This window comes from Petaurus breviceps, unplaced genomic scaffold, assembly GCF_028583685.1.
Source record: "Petaurus breviceps papuanus isolate PSGF00001 unplaced genomic scaffold, PetGlider_PUasm1.0 441, whole genome shotgun sequence".
NCBI lineage: Eukaryota > Metazoa > Chordata > Mammalia > Diprotodontia > Petauridae > Petaurus > Petaurus breviceps.
Window position 1 is genome coordinate 151378 of NW_027186335.1, and position 19956 is coordinate 171333.

Below are 19956 nucleotides of genomic sequence, written 5' to 3' on the forward strand. Positions count from 1 at the left end.
GTCTATGTATATATGTGTGTGTGCAATACAGGTTTCTACAGAGATCCAAAGTTCTCCCTTAACCTTTACCCACACCAGAATTCTGTGTGTGTGTGTGTGTGTGTGTGTGTGGTTTGTTGTTGTTCTTTGTTCTCGAAGAGGACCGAAACGACATTACTGTGTTAGACTCAAGTTACAGTGTGTTCAGCTGTGGCTGATCAGAGCAATATCAGCTTCAAGGCTCTACCACAGGTTGGGCACAAATAGTCCACATGAACATTTGGAGTGGGTTCTTTAAATTTATGCATCTCCAGTTTCTTTTGGGCTACTTCAATTTTGCTTAGCTCGTAGAACACAGCACCTTCTCTGATGTGTGTACACAGTGCAGAGTGGTCCTGTGGTGTCTATGTCACACAATCAATTCCAAAGTTCTTAAAGTGACCTTGAGAGTGTCCTTGTATCTCTTCTTCTGACCACCATGTGAGCACTTGCCCTGTGTGAGCTCTCCATAACCTCTCCCTTAACCTTTACCCACACCAGAAATACACACACATATATGTGTATACATGTAAATATGCACGGTGTATGTTGTGTGTTTCCTTAGTAAATTAAGCCCTTAGGCAAAAAACTGAAAAACAAGTCCTGACAGCTTGAAGTCCCTTGGTAGGAGGAAGCAGTCAGCCCTCTGAGCTTGCAAGTAACCTTGTCAGGTGGGGACCACACAATTTCCATGTCTCCATTATTAAGTGGGAGCTCTCGGTTACCTCCTGACAGTAGCAAGAAAGAGATCACTGGAGTGAATGAGAAGTAATGGGTTAATATCTGTAAAGGAAATAGAGGTCCCACTTTCTATGAATTTGGTTGAGAAAGGAAGGATCAATTTAGGATAGCAGCCTGCAGGAATGGTCGGGTCAAATGACGTATTTATTAAGGACAGGCAAGTCCATGTCAGTAGGCAGCCGGGAAGGCGCCATGACTGGGGGGAGGGAAGATCAGAGACAAAGTGATGGAATGCACGAAATTCGCCCGGGGCAGAACTCAATACTTCTGCCGGCTTTGCGTAAGGCAGAGAAAGGGCTGCATCCAGACAGAGAAGTGACTCCTCTATCGGGCACTGAATGCCCATCACTCATAGCAGCAGGAACGAGGGCGGGGGTCAGACAGGAAGCCCCGCACAGGCCAGCAGCAGCTCAGGAGCCAGGGCAGCCGGCTCGCAGCCAGAAAATACGTCGGCCAATCACGAGGGGCGGCGCAACAATGGGGCATCTGACAGCCAATCCTCGGCGAGCTCTCGGCCCCAGCTCCTCTCCGTCCAATGAAGTGCCAAAACTCCATCATCCTGCGCGATCATCGCCCGCCTATTCCAGGCCGTGTTTTTGGCAGTTGGCTGTTGGTTACTCCCACAAAGAGGATGAGAGCAGAGTCGAGGGGCAGGGCTTGAGGGGCGGCCCTATAAAGGGCTGGGGCTGGCCTCCCTTAACTTGTGCCCGGCCACCTTTCCCTAGTTTTGGTTCTGGGACCTAAGCTTGAGTGTAGGCCCTTTTCCGATCACGCCTGCGCAGATTGGGAGGGGGTTTGGTGTGGTCTGTGGAGGCGCGCCTGCGTAGATTCCCTCCCTTTCGGAGGGCCGCCGCCGAGCCGCGCCTGCGCAGAGGTGCTAGGTCGGTTCTGCAGAAATGCAGTCGCTAGTGACTCTGTGCGCTGTGCAGGTCACCCGGCACCAGAAGCTGGCCTGCCGGGCTCTGCCCTCCCTGCCTCGGGAGCTATACCCGGCCTTGTTCCAGGCCGCTTTCATGTACGGCAGAACGCTGGTGCTGCAGGCGCTGGTGCAGACGTGGCCCTTCCCGCGCCTCAGCTTCAGGCAGCTGCTGCCGAAGCCCAAGCAGCTTGGCTGGCCCGAGCGGCCCCGCAAGGAGAGTGTGCAAGCCGTGATCCTGGCGCTGCTCGCGGCGCCGCGCAGGTAAGCCAAACCGGGGCAAGGCGCTAGCATGGGGAAAGGGGATGCTCTCTTGGGGCCCCTCCGACCCCAAGATGGTGCTCGAAGAGGCCTGTAAAAGTAGAGGGGTGGCATAAACATGCATAAACACACCAGAAAGCCTGCTGTCTAGGGTCCGAAAAGACAGGGTCAGTGGGCCCTGCACACAAAAGATATTTAATAAATGATTGTTGAATGAATGAACGAGTGGGGAAGAAGGGAGGCAATTTTTAAATTGCCTGGCACAGACGTCTTGTGCTAGCCTCTGGAGCTTTCCGTTTCAGACTAAAGGGCCAGGGGCTGCCTAATGGGCAATTACTTTGGCCAAGTATTTGTTGGTTGGGAAGCTTTTTACAAGCCTCTGATAAGCTGTCTGTGGGAAACTGAGGTATCTCCGAGCAAAATGTTTGTCTAAGAAGCCTGTCATGCCTGAGGCCGGGCTTAACACATCTATGTGCGCTTTCCCAGTAGAGAATCTAGCAGCAGGTCCCTGACCAACATCTCTTTTTCATGGGGTAGACAAAGAAAGGGGTCCTGACGTGGGACTGGCAAACTAGGGACTGAAACAAGGCCAAGACCCTGGAGCCTCAACATCTTCCTCTAGGACATCTGTTCATCTCATTTACTTGTCCAGGGCTTCGGGTTTGGAGAGGAAGTGAGGAAGATCCGACTCTTTCACTTCCCTTCCAGTTCTATAATAATTAGCATTTTTATGTCGTTTAATCCTCACAACAGCCTTGTAAAGTAGGTGCTATTCCCATTTTTACAAATTAAGGGGGATAGAAGTGGTTGATTCAAACAGTCACAAGGCTAGTAAGTGTCTGAGGCATGATTAAAACTCAAGTCTTCTTGATTCCAATTTCTGTGTTCTATTCTTTGTGCCATCCAATTATGGATCTCTGAATCCTTGGTGTCACTGCATCAAAGAGCTATGATTGGACTCACTTCACCAAAGACATATCAGTGCATCGATAACTTAAAATACATAGAATGTGAAGGATTCATTTTAAATGACAAGCTGGAAACAGGGTTCAGTTAGGTTGTAAGAGTCCATGGAGGCCAGTGGTAATAAAGACCTAGACTTGGGTGTTGGCAGTGGTTGTGGAGAAGAGGGGATAGAGATTTTGTAGAGATAGAAACACTTAAGACAACTAATTAAATGTGAGGAGTTGGGGAACTAGAGAGCAGCACCATGGAATCACTGACAAAGGGGTTTGTTTATTGGTTGAATATTTATGCTGTCCCGGGGATGACTGAGGAGTGTCCCCATCCCTTATTTGGTTAAACTTTATCTTTACTTTTGGGCTTGGCTAGTTTTCACATACTTTCTTGGGATCTGGCTGTCAGGGCAGGAATAGAGAAAACTTTAAGGAAAGGAAGGAGTACTCAGACTAGAACAAGGTGGGGAACCTGTAGCTAGAACTCCTCTAGGCCAAGTGTAGCTTTCTAGACCCTTGGGTATGGCCTCTTGACTGAGTCCAAATTTTACAGAACATATGCTATTATTAAGGGGATCTGTGAAGTTTGGATTCAAAGGGCTGTACTTGGGGACCTAGAGAGCCTCAAGGCCACAGGTTCCCAACCCCAGACTACAATCTTGAATGCAACAAAAGGCTTGCGGCAAATGTGACTAGAAGAATTGGGTCTGTGACTAACCAGGCATCTATACAACTAGACTGTGGTGGGAAAGAGTTTTAAGTACTGGGAGCAGGACCTTGAACTATAGATGCTTGGGGAAAAAGTCTAGTTAGGCCTGGGGCCACAAAGTCCTGCTCTTCCTCTGGGACCATCTGCTGGTCCTCTTTTCCTAACCCAGGTGAGCTGTCCAGATCATGGTCTTAGCATTTCTCACCTTTCTCTCTTTGCAGGAGGCCTCACCTTCGAGTGTTGGACATGACTGGCTTTCTGGATGCCAGCTGTGGGCAGGACCCCACGACCATGAGCATGTGGGCTCGCTCAGTGGCAGTGGCAAGGACCTGCCTCAGTGCCCAGACTCAGGCCAGAGCAGCTCAACGCTTGGCCAAGCGCCGCAAGCTGGAGCATCAGGTCCCTGTCACTAATCCTGTGGAAGTGCACACTGATCTGCTGGTGAACCGAACTTCTTACAGTGTCCTGAAAGAAGCTCTCCAGACCAGCACCTGTGGCCCCCTTCGCCTTCGATGCAGGGACCTTTGGGCTGAGGAACTGTCAGGTCCTAGCACTGTGGCTCTCTTGGAGCTACTGGACCCAGTGTGCCTGCGCCAGGTAGACCTTCGCTTCAACAACCTGGGACTTTCAGGCCTGTGTAACGTCGTGCCCCACATGGCCAAGTTCACCCACTTGTTGAGCCTGAAACTACAATACAGCAATGTGGATGTTCGGAGGCTCACAGCTGAGGCAGAATGCAACTTCCAACACTTTGTTTCTGCAATTGGCCAGCTGAGGTGCCTCAAGGAACTCAACATGGGTTCCTCTCGACTCTCAGGTCGCCTTCATCAGCTCCTAAGGTGAGTGGGCCTTGGCCCCAAGTACTAGCCTTTTTATCACTTTTGGGAAAGGCAGGTGAGAGGCCTGTGCCTCAGCCTTATCTTGGTTTCTCATCAGGTACACTTTCTAGGTACTGGTAGTTAGGTGGCTCAGTGAATAGTCTGGGCCTACAGTCAGGAAGACTGCCTCAGACACTTACTAGCTGTGTGACATAGGGCAAGTCACTTTAACTTCTGTTTGCCTTCATCCACTAGAGAAGCAAATGACAGATCACTAGTACTTTTGTCCAGGAAAAACCCATGGACACTTATAACTATGGTTATGAAGAGTTGGACACGACTGAACTGCAAATACTTTCTAGGTTCTTTCTTGGGAAGGGGAAAAACAGGATGCCTCCAAAGGGTCACAGGATGGGGGCTTAAATAGGCTGGCCTTCTTGGCTCCTGAATTGGAAACAAGACAAGTGGGAGCTCAGAAAGTAGGGTGTTGAGTAAGGGAAGGTAGCAGTGGCTATTTGATGGTGCATGTGTTGCTTGGACTTTACTTGGTATTCCCCATGAGCATTTGGGTTCTTGTAGGATTAAAAAACCTCAACTAGACGTTTTGGTGTTTGGGGGAGGGAGGAGAATGGTTAACACAATAGGAAAGGGGGCATCCCCATGGTAGTATAGCTTGGGGAGACTGGATAGGGACAGAACAGATCCAGGTACATATGGTCTAGAGCTTGAGGCTTCAGCACAGCAGGAGGGGTTAACATCATTAAGAGGAATGCTGGGATGGCACATGCCCTTTCCTTCTAAAGCTGTATTTCCCTAGAACCACTGCCTGGGCTGGAGACTCTAATAATGACCAGAAAGAGTATGAGAGTAGCCTGGCCTAGCCATGAGTGTCTGTGTATCTCAGCTTCTGTTCTAAAACTCTCCATTGAAATGACCAGTGCCTGTATCTCTTCTCTGCAGCAGCCTACAGGGCCCTCTGGAAAGCCTGGAACTTCCCTTCTGTGCCCTTCTGTCTGGAGACTTGAGTTACTTGGCCCAGAGCCCCCATGCCACCCATCTCAAGAAGCTGGATCTCAGTGGCAACAAATTATCTGGTGACCTCCTGGGCCCCTTTCAGAGACTACTGAAGGAAGCCTCAGCCTCCCTACTATGTCTGGATATTACGGAGTGCCAGCTCGCGGATGTCCACCTTGTCAGTACCTTGCCTACCCTATGCTGCTGCACCCACCTCCGCTATCTTGGTCTCTATGGTAACCCTCTTGCTAGTGCTGGAGTGAAGACCTTGATTGAATACTCAAAGGCATTGTGTGAGCTCCAGCTGGTTGTATACCCTGTCCCTGTGGACTGCTATGAGGATCTCCCATGGCCACCCTCTTCAGCCAATCTCCTAGAGGGTACTGTGAATGAAGAGAAGCTTGCCAGTGTGCAAGCTGAGCTGCAGCAGTTGCTACGGGCCATACGGCGCCATAATGTGCTATGGACCATGGACATCTATGGTCACAACAGTTTTGACTACTTCAGCCTGTAGTATATGTATATTTATGGGGTGGAAGGGTGGGGAGGGGAAGTAGAGGGAGAAGCAGTATTCCTGTTTTGCTATCGATGCAGCTATCATCCCAAGGCGGTTAGTGCCTCCTTCTTTGAGCTTTGGCAGAACCAGAATGGGCCATACTCTCCTGGATGGGCTGTGTAAGGGGGTTATAGATTTTCTATGCCCTATCCATGCTAGACATAATGGCAGAGTTGTTCTAGGGCCTGAAGTTCTGGTTTTCAAAGAGAGGAAAGCCCTCTGCTTTCCTGGGGGTATTTATTTGTAATAAACTCCAGGACCCACAAACCATTGTACAAAACCTGAAATTTTGGTCACTCCCCTAGTGTTCTTCCCTACTTCCCACCCTGTTAGTATCCCCCCACCTGTCTCTGTCACAGACGCTCACAGACCACAACACCAAAAATAAAGGCAATACCAATGTAAAGGTCTCTCCTCTGTTACAAACAGTTCCACTGAACCCAGACTCCCCTGTTCAGCGTTCCCTCAGCCCTAACCCCACTTCCCTCACTTCCAACCCAGTGTTTCTGAGAGGCAGGGTAACTGATTTCCTTACTGCTTAGTGGGCCCATACCCTGAGAGCTAAGGACAATAGGGGAAGGGGGGACCTCCCCTGACCCTATAGGAGCCAAGTATCTGAGTGGCGGGTACAATAGCAGGCCTGAAGTAATAAGGCGTGCAGTTCTTTATAGGCCTGCTCCCGCCAGTGAGGCAGCAGGGTCTGGTTATTGAGGACTCGGAGATTGGGGGTCCCACGGCACAAAAGTGTGTAGAGGCAGGCCCAGCGGCTTTGTAGGGCCAAGCGAGTGCGGCAGTTGAGGATGATTCCCCGGACTGTCTTCTTTACCCGAAGAGCTTTAAGTGCTGGCAGGTCAAGGTGACGGAAAACTAGGCCCCGGCTCTGGGATACATCTAGAGTTTCCAGGGATCGGGACTCGAGTGCATAGGATACACCCAGGTCCTTGACAGGCACAAGCACGTGCAGGACTAGGGTCTTAAGGTTTGGCAGGGCCTTGGTCAGTTCCTGCATAGTATCTGGACACACGCCCTTGAAGCTCCAGAAGTATTTAAGTTCCAGGGTGCGCAGCTGCTGGAAGCGGGTGAGCAGCGCCACTGATCGGGCAGACCAGTCAAAAGGCAGCTTGACCCGGCTGAGGCGGGGTGCGCGGACCAGCAGCCTCTCCAACAGCACCTGGAAGTTGTGGATCTGGTCCAGCTTGTTGAGGCTCACCTGGGTCATGCTGCATGTGCCAGGCGGGTAAAAGTCTGGCGGCTCCAAGTGTGTCAGGGTCCAGTTCAGCTCCAGGTCCCGCAGGTCCCCGCAGTGGACGCCCTCCAGGAAGCCGGTGAGGAAGTCGGCCCAGCGGGCGCCCTGGTCTGCCAGGTCGAAGCTGGCCCGGAGCCGCAGCAGGCTGGCCCCGCGGGCCATGAGATGGTAGGCGTACTGGTGCACCCAGTCCTTCCAGCGCTCAAACTCCCGCGCGGACACCAGCACCACCTCGAGGCCCGACTGGAAGGCGCCGAGCCGCATGAAGTCGGCCGTGCGCCACAGGCGGGGCGTGCGCATCAGCTGGCTCCAGGCGCGGCACACCTCGGCCGCCGTGCACTTCTCCGACTCCGTCAGGAAGGAGAAGATGTGCAGCTGACAGTCCACCGGCAGCAGGCCGAAGGGGAACACGCTGCGCCCGCCGGCCCGGCCCTCCTCCCGGGGGGGCGCGCCACGAACGCCGCCTCGTCGCCGCCGCTTCCGGGGCATCGCTCCAGCCGGGGTTTCCCGCGGCTCTGCGGAGTCCTGCGGGGGGGGGCATGGGGGGGATGAGCCGAGCGCCAACGGCCAGCGGCCCCGGGAAGGCTCCGCCCCTGCGCTTCCCCTTCCCAGACCCCGCCCTTGTCGTGTCCCGCCTCCTAGCCCCCCCCCCCCCCGCCCCCCCCCCCCCCGGCGCGCCCCCTCCCCCCCTCACCCCCGCCCCCCGAGGCCTGGGCCCGCCGATCCACCTCCAGCCCAGCCTATCTCCGAGGGAGCCGCTCCCACCCCTCAGCCCAGGCCCGCCTCACCAGGGGCACACCGCCGCCGGCCCCTCCCTCCGGTCAGCCGGACGGCCCTCCATCCCAGCCACCCCCTACCTGGCAGTTCCGGGCACGGGCGATGCCTTTTCTCTGTCGCGGAGCCAGCCTAGCGCGTCTCAGAAACCGCCAGAAGAGGGAGGAAGGAGCCAGGTTGGATCTCCTCAGGAATCACCAGTCGGCGCGCGCACTCCGCTCTCACTTCGGAGCAGACGAGTTTGCAGCCTAGAGCGACACCTTCCCGCCCTCTTCTGACGGAAGTGACGTAAGCCGGAGACTGGGGAGTCTCTGGCTGACGGGGTAGTGTGAGGGGCCCCCTGGCGGGGTGGGGGGGCTTGGGAAAGCTTAGGAGCCTCAGGCTAAGGTGGAAGTGATTCCCACTGGCCTGGGCACCCTCTGGCTCTGGCTCGGAGCCGAGGCAGCTAGGGGGCGCTGTGGATAGAGCGCTGAACTTGGGAGTCAGAAAGACCTGAATTCTAATCCAGCCTCTGACACTTGCATGACCTTAGGCAAGTCATTTCACCTCTGTCGGCTTCGGTTCCCTCATCTATAAAAAGGGGATATTAATCCTACCTCGAAGGGGGTTGTGAGCATCAAATATCTGTAATGTACAGGGCCTGGCGCGTAGTAGGTGCTAGATAACTTACTCCCTTCCCGCACACACACTCCCGCAGTTTAGAGCTGGCGGGCACCTTAGAGCTCATCTAGGTCAATGAGGAAACGGGGAGGGGGCGGGGGGGGGCTGTTACCTTTGAGAGGGACCCTCACAGGGCTCGCGCCCATCCCTGCCTAGAGCTCCTTACTGAAGGGAACCCACCGGCTCCCTAGACGGCTCCCGTTGCCCTACTGAGCACGCCTGCAGCTTGGTCACGAAGTTTCTCTTTATGATAAGCCGCCTTGCGACCCCTGCCCCCCTCCCCCAACAACACCCCGTCAGTCCAGTCAGTGTCTGGGGTCCAGGGCAGCAGTCTTACTCCCCTCGTACCTGCCTAGCCTGGGGATCCCGCAGCCTCTGCACACAGGGGGTCTCTGCACATCCCATCCGTGCACACGGAGTGTCCCTGCCCGCCCCTGGGCTTCCCCCTCCCCACCCTCCCCAGGCCCTGGTCCCGCCCAGGCCCTCAGCAGTGGATTTCATAGGCAATCTGTGGCTGGAACAAGAGGCCCTGGTCTTGCAGGGGCTCGGAGCTGGGCACCAGGCCCGGGCGGCCGGCGGCCGGCCCCTCCCCGCAATCCTCGTAGGCGGGGAAGAGGGGCTTGTTTCGGTTGATGACGAACATCTCATGGCCCCGTTCGTCTCGGTATTCTTCCAGCTGGGCGAAGGTCGTGGGTCCATCCGAGTAGTCATTGACGTACAGGACGCTCTCCTCCTGTTTGGCTTTTTTCCTTTTTCTGTGCTTTCTGCAGATCATGATGGTCAACAGCAGGGCCGTGAGGGCTAGCAGGGAGATGCCGGCTGCTATGGCCGTCTGCGTGGCCGTGCCCAGGGCGTGGAAGTCCATGCTGCCCGCCTCATACAGGGGCTCCCGGCTCACAGCTCCAGAGGCTGGGGCTGGGGGCCGGGGTGGCTGCTGCTGGGACAGGTTCACCAGCAGGTGGAAAGGCATTCGGGTACTGCCTCCTGGGTTGGTGGCCTCACACTCATATTTTCCGGCATGGGCCATGGTGATATTGGTGAGGGAAAGCATCCCGCTCCCTGTGTCTGAGGCCAAGTGCTCCCCTAAACTTCCCTCACTCAACCCCGGGGCCCCACCCACCAATCGGACACTTGCTCTAGGCAGTCCCATTCGGGACTGGGCCACCTTCCTCCACGTGACCAGAGGCTGGGGGTAACCCGAGGCCTGACAGGAGACCCGCAAGTCATCCCCAAGTCGAGCCATCACCTCCAGTGGCTCCACATGCACTGTAGGGGGGATGCAGATAAGGCTGTTGCCTGAGATGTCCAGGAGGCTCTGGTGGGCCAGGCGTGGGGGCTCAGAGCACACAATCTTCTTGTCCAAGGAGCTGAGGAGTCTCTGACCCCCTTCCTTGATCCAGGTCCCGAGCCAGTGCAGAGCACAGTCACAGCGCCAGGGGTTCTCTGAGGAGAAAGGAGGTAAGCTAGCGGAGTTGACTCCCCTACCTCCCCACCACATCCCCACACATGCAGAGGGTCCTCCCCCTGTGTCTTACTGCCCCAAGTTCATATCCCCTGAAAGCCTTTCCTGACTCACCATCCTCCTTCTCCTCCAAGACAAGTATAAACCTCTCACGATTGACAAAAACAACAAAGCCAGGCTAGACCTGGGCCCTCCCCTGCTCCTCAACCCCAGCTCCCTTACCGTCTTCACACTTAACCCAGCCCCACATCACTCTCTCTGGGGCTGTCCTCACTTTTCCTCCCATCTTGAAATATTCTTCTTTCCTTCTGCCCTCTCCCAGTCCCTTCCCTGTATCACCTTCCCTACCCTAGGACTGTCTTTAGACTCACCCTGGCTGCACAAAGCCCCTTCTTAGATTGTCCTCATTATCCTTCTCTGTCCCACATAAACTAGGAACCCCCAGTGTCAAGATGACCTGATCATGGGATGAGGATTGGGCTTACAGTAGAGACCCCAGATTAAAGCTTAGGTCCACACACAGGCAGGCAGGGCAATCACTCTGGTCTATGAGAGCTGAGGCTCATGCCACTGCTGGGTCTAGCACAGCCACATGGGCCCTGATGGAAGGCAGGGACTGGGCTGAGTCTAACTTGGAAATCCCAGTGGCCTATGTATGACTGAGTCACTTAGCAAAGGAATAGATACATGGGAGCATTCCATTTTTTAAATAAAAGGATAAAGAATATTCACGGATGTTTTCTTTTGTGGTAGATAAGAGACAGTTTTGCAGACCCCTACTTATGCTTTTAGTCTTCAGGGGTCATTTGGTGTGATTTAAGCCCAATAAAAGTTGATGAATCTCAGTTTCCCTCTGCCAACCCCCACAGAAAAGTGTGGTACAGTGGATCTGGTCTGAGAATCTGGGCTCGAGTCTGAGCTCTTAGCTTTAACCCTGGATGAGTCACAAAGCCTCAGTTTTCTCATTGGTAAAAATGGAGATGTTATTCCAAAAGCTTAGCTTCTCCTTCTGTAAAAAGAGGGATCTGGACTAGCTTATGGCTAAGGCTCCTTCCAACTCTAAATCTAATATTCCATAACTTGCAGTAACTTCCTTCTCAGTGCTGTTGGGAGGACTGTCCTCACTTTCCCCCTTCAGTCTGAACGTTCTACAGAAGAGGGAGTTACTATCATTAGGCAGTTCAGACTTGGCTCCTTTGTGTGTATGTGTGTGTGTGTGTGTCCATGTGTCCATTTTGTGACTTGTGACCTCTGTGCTAGGAATGGTAGATGTGTGGGAAGAGGGGCAGGGAGGGTGGTTGGGCCCTGTTTTCTCCACTGCAGCTCTGCTCCTCTTGCCCTTAATACAGTACCTGTGAGACGCAGGACTTGCAGGCTGGCCAGAGGGACCAAGGCATCCCGGCTGATAGTGCTCAGCTGGTTCTTGCTGAGGTCAAGCAGAGCCAGGGACGAGAGACCAGCCAGGGCCTGGTCTTCCAGCAGCTCAATACTGTTTTCCTGCAGATGCAGCTCCTGCAGTCTCTGAAATGGAGGGAGGGACCACGGAAGGAGGGAAGATCAGCAAGGAAAGCATCCCTGTGATGGTCTTCACCGGCTCCACATTGCTCCTCCTCCTCCTCCCAAAAACTACTTGGGCATCACTGGCAGGCAGTGGCTGGGGGGCAAGAGTTGAAGTTTTACCCCTCTCACATATGGGAAGTGAGAAGGGCCTTTTTTGCTGCTCAGGACTCAGTGTGGCCTGAATCAGCTGGCCTGGTCAACAAGCTGCAAGCCGTCTGAGGACTTGGATGGCAAGGTTTGGGGTCAGAGGACTGTGGTTTTACCCCTGGCGCTGCCATTATGATCAGTGTGGCCTTGAGTAAGTTCCTTAACATAGGTTTCAGTTGCCTAATCTTTAAAGTGAGGAGGTTGACCTAGAAGGCCTCACAGGTGCCTGTGTTCCCCTGAACATCAGTGCTCTCCTCACAGCACCTCCTGGTCTCCAGGGGCTCCTTTTGCCAACCAAGTAAAATCAAACTGTTTCTTAGTGCTTTCTCACAGCTCACTCGACGTATCAGACTGCAGGCACAAAAACTTGAATTAAAATCCTGCCTCAGACTGGTGATAATGGCATCGCTTAGTGAACCACAGCCTCAGTTTCCTCATTTGTAGAATGGGCTTAGTATTGTTCCCTACCTCCCAGGGTTGTAACGAGAATCAGAAGAAGCCACACATAGACCCCGGTGCTAGCAAACATAAGCATTTGTCTGTTTATATGCTGCATCCCCTCCACAAGCATGGGGGCTTTCTGGGGTCTTTATCCCCATTGCCTGGTGCCACCTTTGGCCCTTGTTGGTGTGCTCGCTGGACTGCATAGGGAAGGCACTCAAGCACTTCGTGGCGCTGCCCTCTCCCCCAGCCTTGCCACACACGCCCCCAGCACTGACCTTCTCATCCAGTGCCCCCTCCAGCCTCTTTCCTCCCTCGTCTTTCCCCTGTTGTGTTTCCACTCCTTTTTTATCTGTTCCAGCTCCAGAACTACCTCCATGGAGGCTTCCCGCACATCCCCAGTCAATGACAATTTTGCCCTTAGGCCTGACTTCATACTTTGTTTTGTGCCTCTCTGGCTCACTTTTTGTGTCCTAATGTATATTACACCTGTCTGAGCCTATTTCCTTATTAGGCTGTGAGTTCTACCAGGGTGGAGACGGTGTCTTATTTTGACTTTTGGATCTCCTCTAGAAATTAGTGTGCACTTAATAAAGATGTATAGAAATGGACTGAGCTGAATCCCTCTGGCTCTGCTTGGAGCAGCGACTCATTAGATTTTCCAAGCCCTCACCCACCTCCAAGGGCACCTTCTGGAGCCTCACTGCTGCCCTGTGGCTGGGCAGGAGCCAGGGCAGTCCTCAGGCCTTTGCCTAGGAGGACTGGGGGAAGAGATGCCTTTCAGAGCTGGGCCTGGCTGGGACACCAGGGCATGCTCACCGTCAGATAGTGGAAGGTGAAGTCGAGGAGCCGAGTGATCTGGTTCCCTGCCAGGTAGAGTACCCGCAGGTGGTCCAGGCCCTTGAAGATGCTGCTGTTGAGCAGGTGGATGCGGTTGCGATTGAGGGCTAACTCCAGTAGTTGCTGTTGGCCGAGGAAGGCACCTGGCTCCAAGGCCCACAGGCTGTTGTTCTGCATGTAGAGATACTGCAGGCCTGAGAGCGGGGCCAGGTCTGCCTGGTGAATCTGAGTAATGCTGTTATCCTGCAGGAACACTGTCTGGGGAGGACACACACACCAGAGTCAAGCGTGAGATACCCACTCAGTCTGGGAATAGGGAAGAATGAGGGAAACCAGAGTGAGTCACCTCCCCCTCTGAGCCACAGGCTCCAGACCTTGTCAGTAAAAAGAGGATAATTTCTGCATGAGATAGCTCATGGGACTACTGGAGGAAAGCACTTTGTAAACCTTGGAAGTCCTATGGGAATGGGAATTCTTGTCATTACAGTTATTGCCTGGGGTATTCCTAGGCTGGGTCCCACATATTCCCCAGAGATTTACGGGCCTAGCCCATCCATCTCTGGAGAGAGGAGCCTCTGTACCTGGGTGATGGGTGGAATCCCAGGCGGGACCTTCTGTAGGCTTAGCGAACCACACTCCACAGTCATGCTGTAGCAGCGACAGGCGGTGGGGCAGCCCTGGCCCCTGAGCAGCAGGAGGCTCAGGATGGGGAAGAGGCTGGACAGCATGGACTCCCCCAAGGCCATCTTAGAGGAGCTGCTGGAGAGAACACAGAAGCTGTCCCCTCCCATCCCCTGGCCTGTCCCCTCACACACATATACAACCCTCCCCTCCCACCCCCCAGCATGCTAGCTCTGGTTCTTCCACCCCAGGTGAGTCTGGGAGGGACAGGAGAAGCCAGAAGTCACTGGATCTCATCCCCCCCCAAGCCATTCTCCTTCACACACTGCCAAAACTGCCTTCCTCATACTGAAATCTGGCTGTTTACTCTTTGGCTTCATTACTGCATGCCCAGCTTGCAGGGCCCTTCCTGACAGGCTATCACACTGACTTGCTAGGCCTCGGCACAATCTACATTCTCTCACCCAGCAGGACCATTCCGTCTCCTAAACATACACTGCATTGTCTTACTGCTGCACCTGCCGCTGCCCTTGGCTGGGTCTCGTCTGCTAACCTTTAAAGCTGTTGGCTGAGGAAGGCACCTGGCCTTTAAAGCCTGCCTCTACCTCCTCCATGAGAGATCCCTAATGCATTTTCTCCATTATGACCCCCCCGCCCCTTGAACCTCACATGCCTTTCCTCTAGAAGCTCTATAATGCACTTAGGCTGTAAGTACAGTTGTCTGTATGTCCTTCCCCCATTCCCAGCCCTTCCCCAAGCACAGCAGCAGGAGGGCAGGGTCTGTATCTTATCTCATCATTCTGTTCATAGTAAATAATTAACCAATGTTTATTGAGTAAATGCTGGCTTCCACAAGTTAGGTGGACCCCAGTTTATCATCCTAGGTGCCCTAATCTAGGGATAGGATCAGGAAAGCCTTCTTTTTTTTTTTTGCCTTTTAGAAGGCAATTGGCATTAAGTAACTTGCCCAAGGTTACACAGCTAGTTATTTTTTGGGTGGGTGTTAAGTGTCTGAGGCCGGAACCGAACTCGGGTCCTCCCAAGGCTGGGGCTGGTGCTCTTACTCACTGCGCCACCTAGCCGCCCCAGGAAAGCCTTCTTGAGGGTCAGGATCTCACACCCCAAAGCCTAGGTTGATGCCCATTAAGTCCTCAGACTAGCTGTGTGACCCTGGACAAGTCACTTTTATTTGCCTCAGTTCCTCGTCTGTAACATGTAGATAAGAATAACTCGCACAGTGCCTGGCACATAGTAAACACTAAACAAATGTGAACTTTTCTTTTTTTTTTTTTTTTGGGGGGAAAAAACGGGAATTGGGGTTTAAGGGATTTGCCCAAGATCCAACCAGCTGGTAAGTGTTAAGTGTCTTAGGCCAGATTTGAACTCGGGTCCTCCTCCCGACTCCAGGGGCCAGTGTTTTATCCATTATGCCTCCTGGCCCCCCCCTTTTTTTTTTTTTTACATTTTTTTTTTGTTTTCAAATGAGAATTGTTCTTCTGATGATGATTGTTGCTGTTGGGTTCTCAGGCTGGTCAGGGCCACCTGAAGTGGAAGGTGGCAGCAGGCTCTGCATTAGTGACCTTTAGCTGCTCAGGCCAGAAGCTTCCCCAGCTCCAAGTCTCTCCCCAGGCTGCACCTCACACAGTCAGACTTTGGAGGCCAGAGTAGGCACTTAATCTGGACTTGAGGCCTCCACTGGGCCTTCACTCTCTTCTCCAGCTTAGGCCACTGGTGTTCCAAGCAGAGGACAGGGAGTGAAGGTAAGATGAGTAAACTTGGGACTACTTCCAGTACCCACAGTGAAGTAGTTGGGCTGCTAGAGGGGAGAGGAGAGGGGGAGGGAGGATCCTGGGCCCTTCTCCTTCCTGCTGTGCAGCACTGGGCTCTCAGGCCTCTGGGCAGTGGTGGATGGAGCAGGAGCCTGGGATCGGGAATCTGAATTTGAGATCCAGTCTAGCTCTGTGACCCTAGGCAAGTCATGTAACTGATTTCCACCCCTGTAAAATGGGCCTAATAACAGCATCTTCTCAGGGTTATGATGAGTCTCAAGTGAGATGATATTTATAAAGCTTAGCACGGTGCTGGACACATAGTAGGAACTTAAGGAATGCTTGTTTCCTTCCCCCTCCTGCTTCTCTTCTCACCCCCAGCCCAGGGTCATTTCCCCTTTGGCTGCAGACTGAACCCCACAGGCAGCGAGGTACCCTCACTGTCAGAAAATGAAGTAATGTTTGTAGACTCTCCTAGCTAAAAGGTGTCGGAGTAGCTAGTACACCCCACATAAAAGTAGGAACCTTTATAGTCTGACGACTGACTCGGTGCATGTTGGGTTGTCCACTCTCGGTCTTGCTGAAGAACTGGGATTCCTCAAGATCCCGATAGGAACTCAAGGGTTTGGGAGGCCTGGGCAATCAGGGCATGTGGGACTTGGCTTCAGGACTGTGAAAAGCCCCTTCTTCCATGGTCTTCCTTTTCCCCTTAGCCAGGGCCAGGGTTGCTACGGTTCTGTTCCTGTCTCTAACACTATAGAGTCTAGCTCTGCCCCCTCCCAAACCCTTCTTTAAAGGCAGGAATCTCTTCCCCAACCCCCATCCTTCTCTTCTAGAGGTGAGAAAGCTTCTAGAGAAACAGATAATTGCCCTAGCTGCTGGAGATGCCTGTGTTCAGTGACTGCTGGGGCTGTAGAGAGGGAGAACTGCCTGCTAGGAGACTGGCCCCCATGCTGGGACAACTTTCCAAAGGGAAGTTCATGAGAAATGAGGAGTGAAGAAGACAATGAAGGCACCTCCCCGAGGGACAGAAGTTTAGAGCTGGGAGGATTTCTGGCTTTCTCTACTCACTGGGTGACTTGGGGGTGGCAGCAGCAGAGCCAGCCCCAGCTCCCACTCCCATTTCTATAGTGCGCTTCTGACTCCTTAGCCATATTTACAACCTGGGGGAGGGAAGGAGAGGAGAGAGAACCAGAGATCTAGAGAGAGACAGAAAGAGAGCACGTGTGAGAGAACAGAGAGACAGAGGTGCACATGTTGGGGGGGAGAGAGACAGAGGAGAGAGTGATGATAATGATACTAACATTTATATACTGTTTCCCCGATAATAAGACAGTCTTATTATTTTTTTTGGAAAGAAAAACACCAGAGGGCTTATTTTCAGGGGAGGGCTTATGTTGTCCTGCCTCAGCTCTCCTCCGAGGCACTGCTCTCAATGGCGCCAGCAAGCAAATCACTGGGGAAGAACAGGATGACCGCACTCACTGCTGCAGCTCTGATTGGATGCAGCTCGGAGTTTCACGGCGGGGAGGAGGGGACGGTGCATACAGAGGGTACCATAATCAGGGGATCACCTTCACTACAGTAGCAATCTCAATAGGGCTTATTTTCGGGGGAGGGCTTATTTTAGAGGAATCTTACACAGTAAGGGGCTTATTTTCGGGATAGGTCTTATTATCGGGGAAACACGGTAGGCAGAACAGAGACTGAGTAACATACCCATGGTCACACAGCTATCAAGTTTCTGAGACTGGATTTGAACTTGGGTCTTCCTAACTCCAGGAACATCCTGGCACTCTACTCACTGTACCATTTAGTTGCCCCCTACAACCTTGCTCCCCACCCCATTCCCCCCCAGCTCTAGAAGGATTGCCAGATAGGACTGACAAGCTGATGGCCATGATTGTATATAAACTGTGGAGAATGAGAGCGGTGCTGCAGGGTTGGAGAAGGACAAACATCCTTACCTGCAAAAATCAGGACCTGCCAGAGAGGGTTAAGGATAGGGATTGAAGCTGGATTTCACTGGTATAGGGAACTTCCAGGTGAGGAAACTACCTCCACTAAAACAGGTTCCTGACCTTCTTTGTAGCTTAAAGAATTGCCTAGAGCACTGAGACCAGGGATTTGTTCGAGGTCACACAGCTAGTATGTGTAAGAGGGGGGACTTGAACCCAGGTTTTCCTGTTTTGGAGGATGGTTCTCTATCCATGGTGCCATGCTGCCTGCCAAGTAATACATAATCAATGCATAAAGGTTGATTTTTTAAAAAGAGAATCGAATAAGTCTGCAAACTTCAGGTCAATGAACTTGGCTTTGATTTGACAAAATTATAGAACATATTATTAAAGGAGTAGTAAACATCTAGAAAAAGAAATAGTGATCACAGAGACTGAGCACAGCTTTATCTGGTCAGGCCAAATTAACATTTCTTCTTCTTTATATAGAATGTTCCAAAATTCTTAGTGCAGTTTCCACCTTAAATGACTTAGCCATTAATGGGTCATTAGATTGCTAGGTTAAAGCAATGCCATAGCCAGGATTTGTCTGTCTATTTATTCTAAAGGAGAAATGTGGTCTTTAATCACATTTTCTTTTGATTTAAGTGAAATTTATGGATAGATACAAACAAAATTAGGAGAAAAAACAAATTGGAGAAGAGGAAGAAATAAAATGCAGTTAACGGATCATTGATTCAGAGCTGGATGGGACCTTAACGTTCATCTGGTCCAATCCCCCTTGTTTTTATAAAGGCAAGGAAATGGAGGGCTAGAGAAGTGAAGGTCCCAAAGGTAGTCAGTTTAGCAGAAGCAGAATCTGAACCCAGGTGTTCTGACTCCAAGTCCAGAGGTCTTTCCACCGCACCCTGCTGCCTCATTGGTCATCTTGTCCCCATCTACAGCCCAGTGTCTTCTACTTCCTCTGTGCCTGGTACATAGTGCAATGCATGTCACAGGTACTCAATAAATATTCTTTGAAGTGAATCACCCACTCTCTGGATTATTTTTCTCAGCCTTGTTTTCCTAGATCAGGATGAGGTCTGACCATTCATATCACTTGATTTCTATGCAGCAGTCTGCAAAATGGGTTTACCTAGATTTTAGGTAAGAATTGTCAGGCAGCTAGGTGATGAAGTGAATAGAGCACCCACCCTGGAGTCAGGAAGACCTGAGTTCAAAACTGGCCTAGTAAATTTACTAAATTCAATGACTTTTTTGTTTTTTTTTTAAGCAATTGAGGTTAAGTAACTTGCTCAAAGTTACATGGCCAGGTGTTTCTGGGTGGGTGCTAAGTGTCTGAGCCGGGATTCAATCCCCAGGTCATCCCAACACTGGGGCTGGTGCTCTTACTAGCTGAGCCACCTAGCCGTCCCTGAATGACTTATTTTTAATCAATCTTTATCCTTCTTGACTCCTCTACACAACCTTCGACACTTGACCTCCCTCTCCTTCTGGATTCCTTTTTCCAATTCAATTTAACAAAGTATTTATTAAATGCCTTATTATGTGGTAGTCACTTTGCTAGGTTCTTCGTGCACAAAGGCAAAAGAAAACAGTTCCTGCCATCAAGGAGTTCATATTTTATTGATTTCTCCTCTCCAAGTTTTCATGGCACAGCCCTCTTCTGATTCTCTTCCGATGTATCTGATTGCTTCTTCTCAGTTTCCTTTCAGGGTCATACTCCATGTTCCATCTCCTATGTATGGAGATACCCTAGAACTCTGTCCTGGAACCTCTTCACTTCTCTCTCTACACTCTCTTTTGTGATCTGATCAGCTTGCATGGATTTCAACTCCCCCTACCATGCAGATAACTCCCAGATCTACATCTGTCTTCCAGATTCCCCTCCTTGATCCTAAGCTTCAGTCCTATATCAACTGCTGTATAATCTACACCTGCTGTACATCTACACCTATTAGCATCTCTAATTCAATGCATCCAACAAGAATTCTATCTTCTGGTCTTTCCTCTCTGGGTTTTCGTGACACTGCTGTTAGCCTTGTACCTATCTGACCACTCCTTGGTCTCCTTTGCTGGCTCACCATCCATAAAATAACCTCCCTCCCCCCCATGTTGAGGGCACTCCATGGCTCTGTCCTGTCTTCTCTTTTCTCTCTCAATCTCACTTGATTCCCATGAGTTTAATACTCAACTCTATGCAGAAGACTCCCAAATCTAAATATCCAATCCTAATCTCTCTCTAGAGCTACAGTAACCCACTTCCAACTTCCTATTGGACATTTCAAACTGGATGTCCTATAGGCATCTCAGACACATTCTGTCCCAAATAGAATTCACCATCTTTCCTCCATATTTCTGGTTGAGGGCACCATTATCCTTCCAGTCACCCAGGTCTACAATTTTTACTTATATCTTTGACCCTACAAATGTTAAGTGTTGTCATTTCCACCTTTACAACCTGTGCAACATCTAGTACCCTTCTTTCC

At 51.8% G+C, this 19956-nt stretch overlaps 3 protein-coding genes across 3 annotated transcripts; 1 reads left to right on the forward strand and 2 right to left on the reverse strand.

Annotated features, from left to right (window-relative positions):
• The first annotated feature begins 1319 nt into the window (after positions 1-1319).
• On the forward strand, positions 1320-6395 carry LOC138171433 (leucine-rich repeat-containing protein 14-like). Its single transcript, XM_069100940.1, has 3 exons — positions 1320-1939; positions 3823-4440; positions 5380-6395. Exons 1-3 carry the CDS (start codon positions 1656-1658, stop codon positions 5945-5947), a joined length of 1470 nt encoding a protein of 489 aa, XP_068957041.1. The 5' UTR covers positions 1320-1655; the 3' UTR covers positions 5948-6395.
• On the reverse strand, positions 6375-8237 carry LOC138171434 (uncharacterized). Its single transcript, XM_069100941.1, has 2 exons — positions 8093-8237; positions 6375-7760 (listed from the first exon to the last, which is right to left on the reverse strand). The coding sequence occupies exon 2, from the start codon at positions 7722-7724 to the stop codon at positions 6588-6590; it is 1137 nt and encodes a 378-aa protein (XP_068957042.1). The 5' UTR covers positions 7725-7760; positions 8093-8237; the 3' UTR covers positions 6375-6587.
• A 652-nt stretch (positions 8238-8889) lies between these two features.
• On the reverse strand, positions 8890-13910 carry LRRC24 (leucine rich repeat containing 24). The gene is made up of 4 exons (XM_069100953.1): positions 13701-13910; positions 13099-13377; positions 11484-11652; positions 8890-10112 (listed from the first exon to the last, which is right to left on the reverse strand). Exons 1-4 carry the CDS (start codon positions 13908-13910, stop codon positions 9154-9156), a joined length of 1617 nt encoding a protein of 538 aa, XP_068957054.1. The 3' UTR covers positions 8890-9153.
• Positions 13911-19956: the final 6046 nt, after the last annotated feature.

What these genes read in the sequence shown, in the direction of transcription:
- LOC138171434 (XM_069100941.1), bottom strand. Translation starts at nt 7,724, where the DNA reads ATGCCCCGGAAGCGGCGGCGACGAGGCGGCGTTCGTGGCGCGCCCCCC.
- LOC138171433 (XM_069100940.1), top strand. Translation starts at nt 1,656, where the DNA reads ATGCAGTCGCTAGTGACTCTGTGCGCTGTGCAGGTCACCCGGCACCAG. An exon ending in CTGCTCGCGGCGCCGCGCAG is followed by an intron (nt 1,940 to 3,822) that starts GTAAGCCAAACC and finishes CTCTCTTTGCAG; the next exon opens with GAGGCCTCACCTTCGAGTGT. An exon ending in CGCCTTCATCAGCTCCTAAG is followed by an intron (nt 4,441 to 5,379) that starts GTGAGTGGGCCT and finishes TCTTCTCTGCAG; the next exon opens with CAGCCTACAGGGCCCTCTGG.
- LRRC24 (XM_069100953.1), bottom strand. Translation starts at nt 13,910, where the DNA reads ATGGGAGGGGACAGCTTCTGTGTTCTCTCCAGCAGCTCCTCTAAGATG. An exon ending in GGATTCCACCCATCACCCAG is followed by an intron (nt 13,378 to 13,700) that starts GTACAGAGGCTC and finishes TGTCCTCCCCAG; the next exon opens with ACAGTGTTCCTGCAGGATAA. An exon ending in GCAAGTCCTGCGTCTCACAG is followed by an intron (nt 10,113 to 11,483) that starts GTACTGTATTAA and finishes CTTTCTCCTCAG; the next exon opens with AGAACCCCTGGCGCTGTGAC.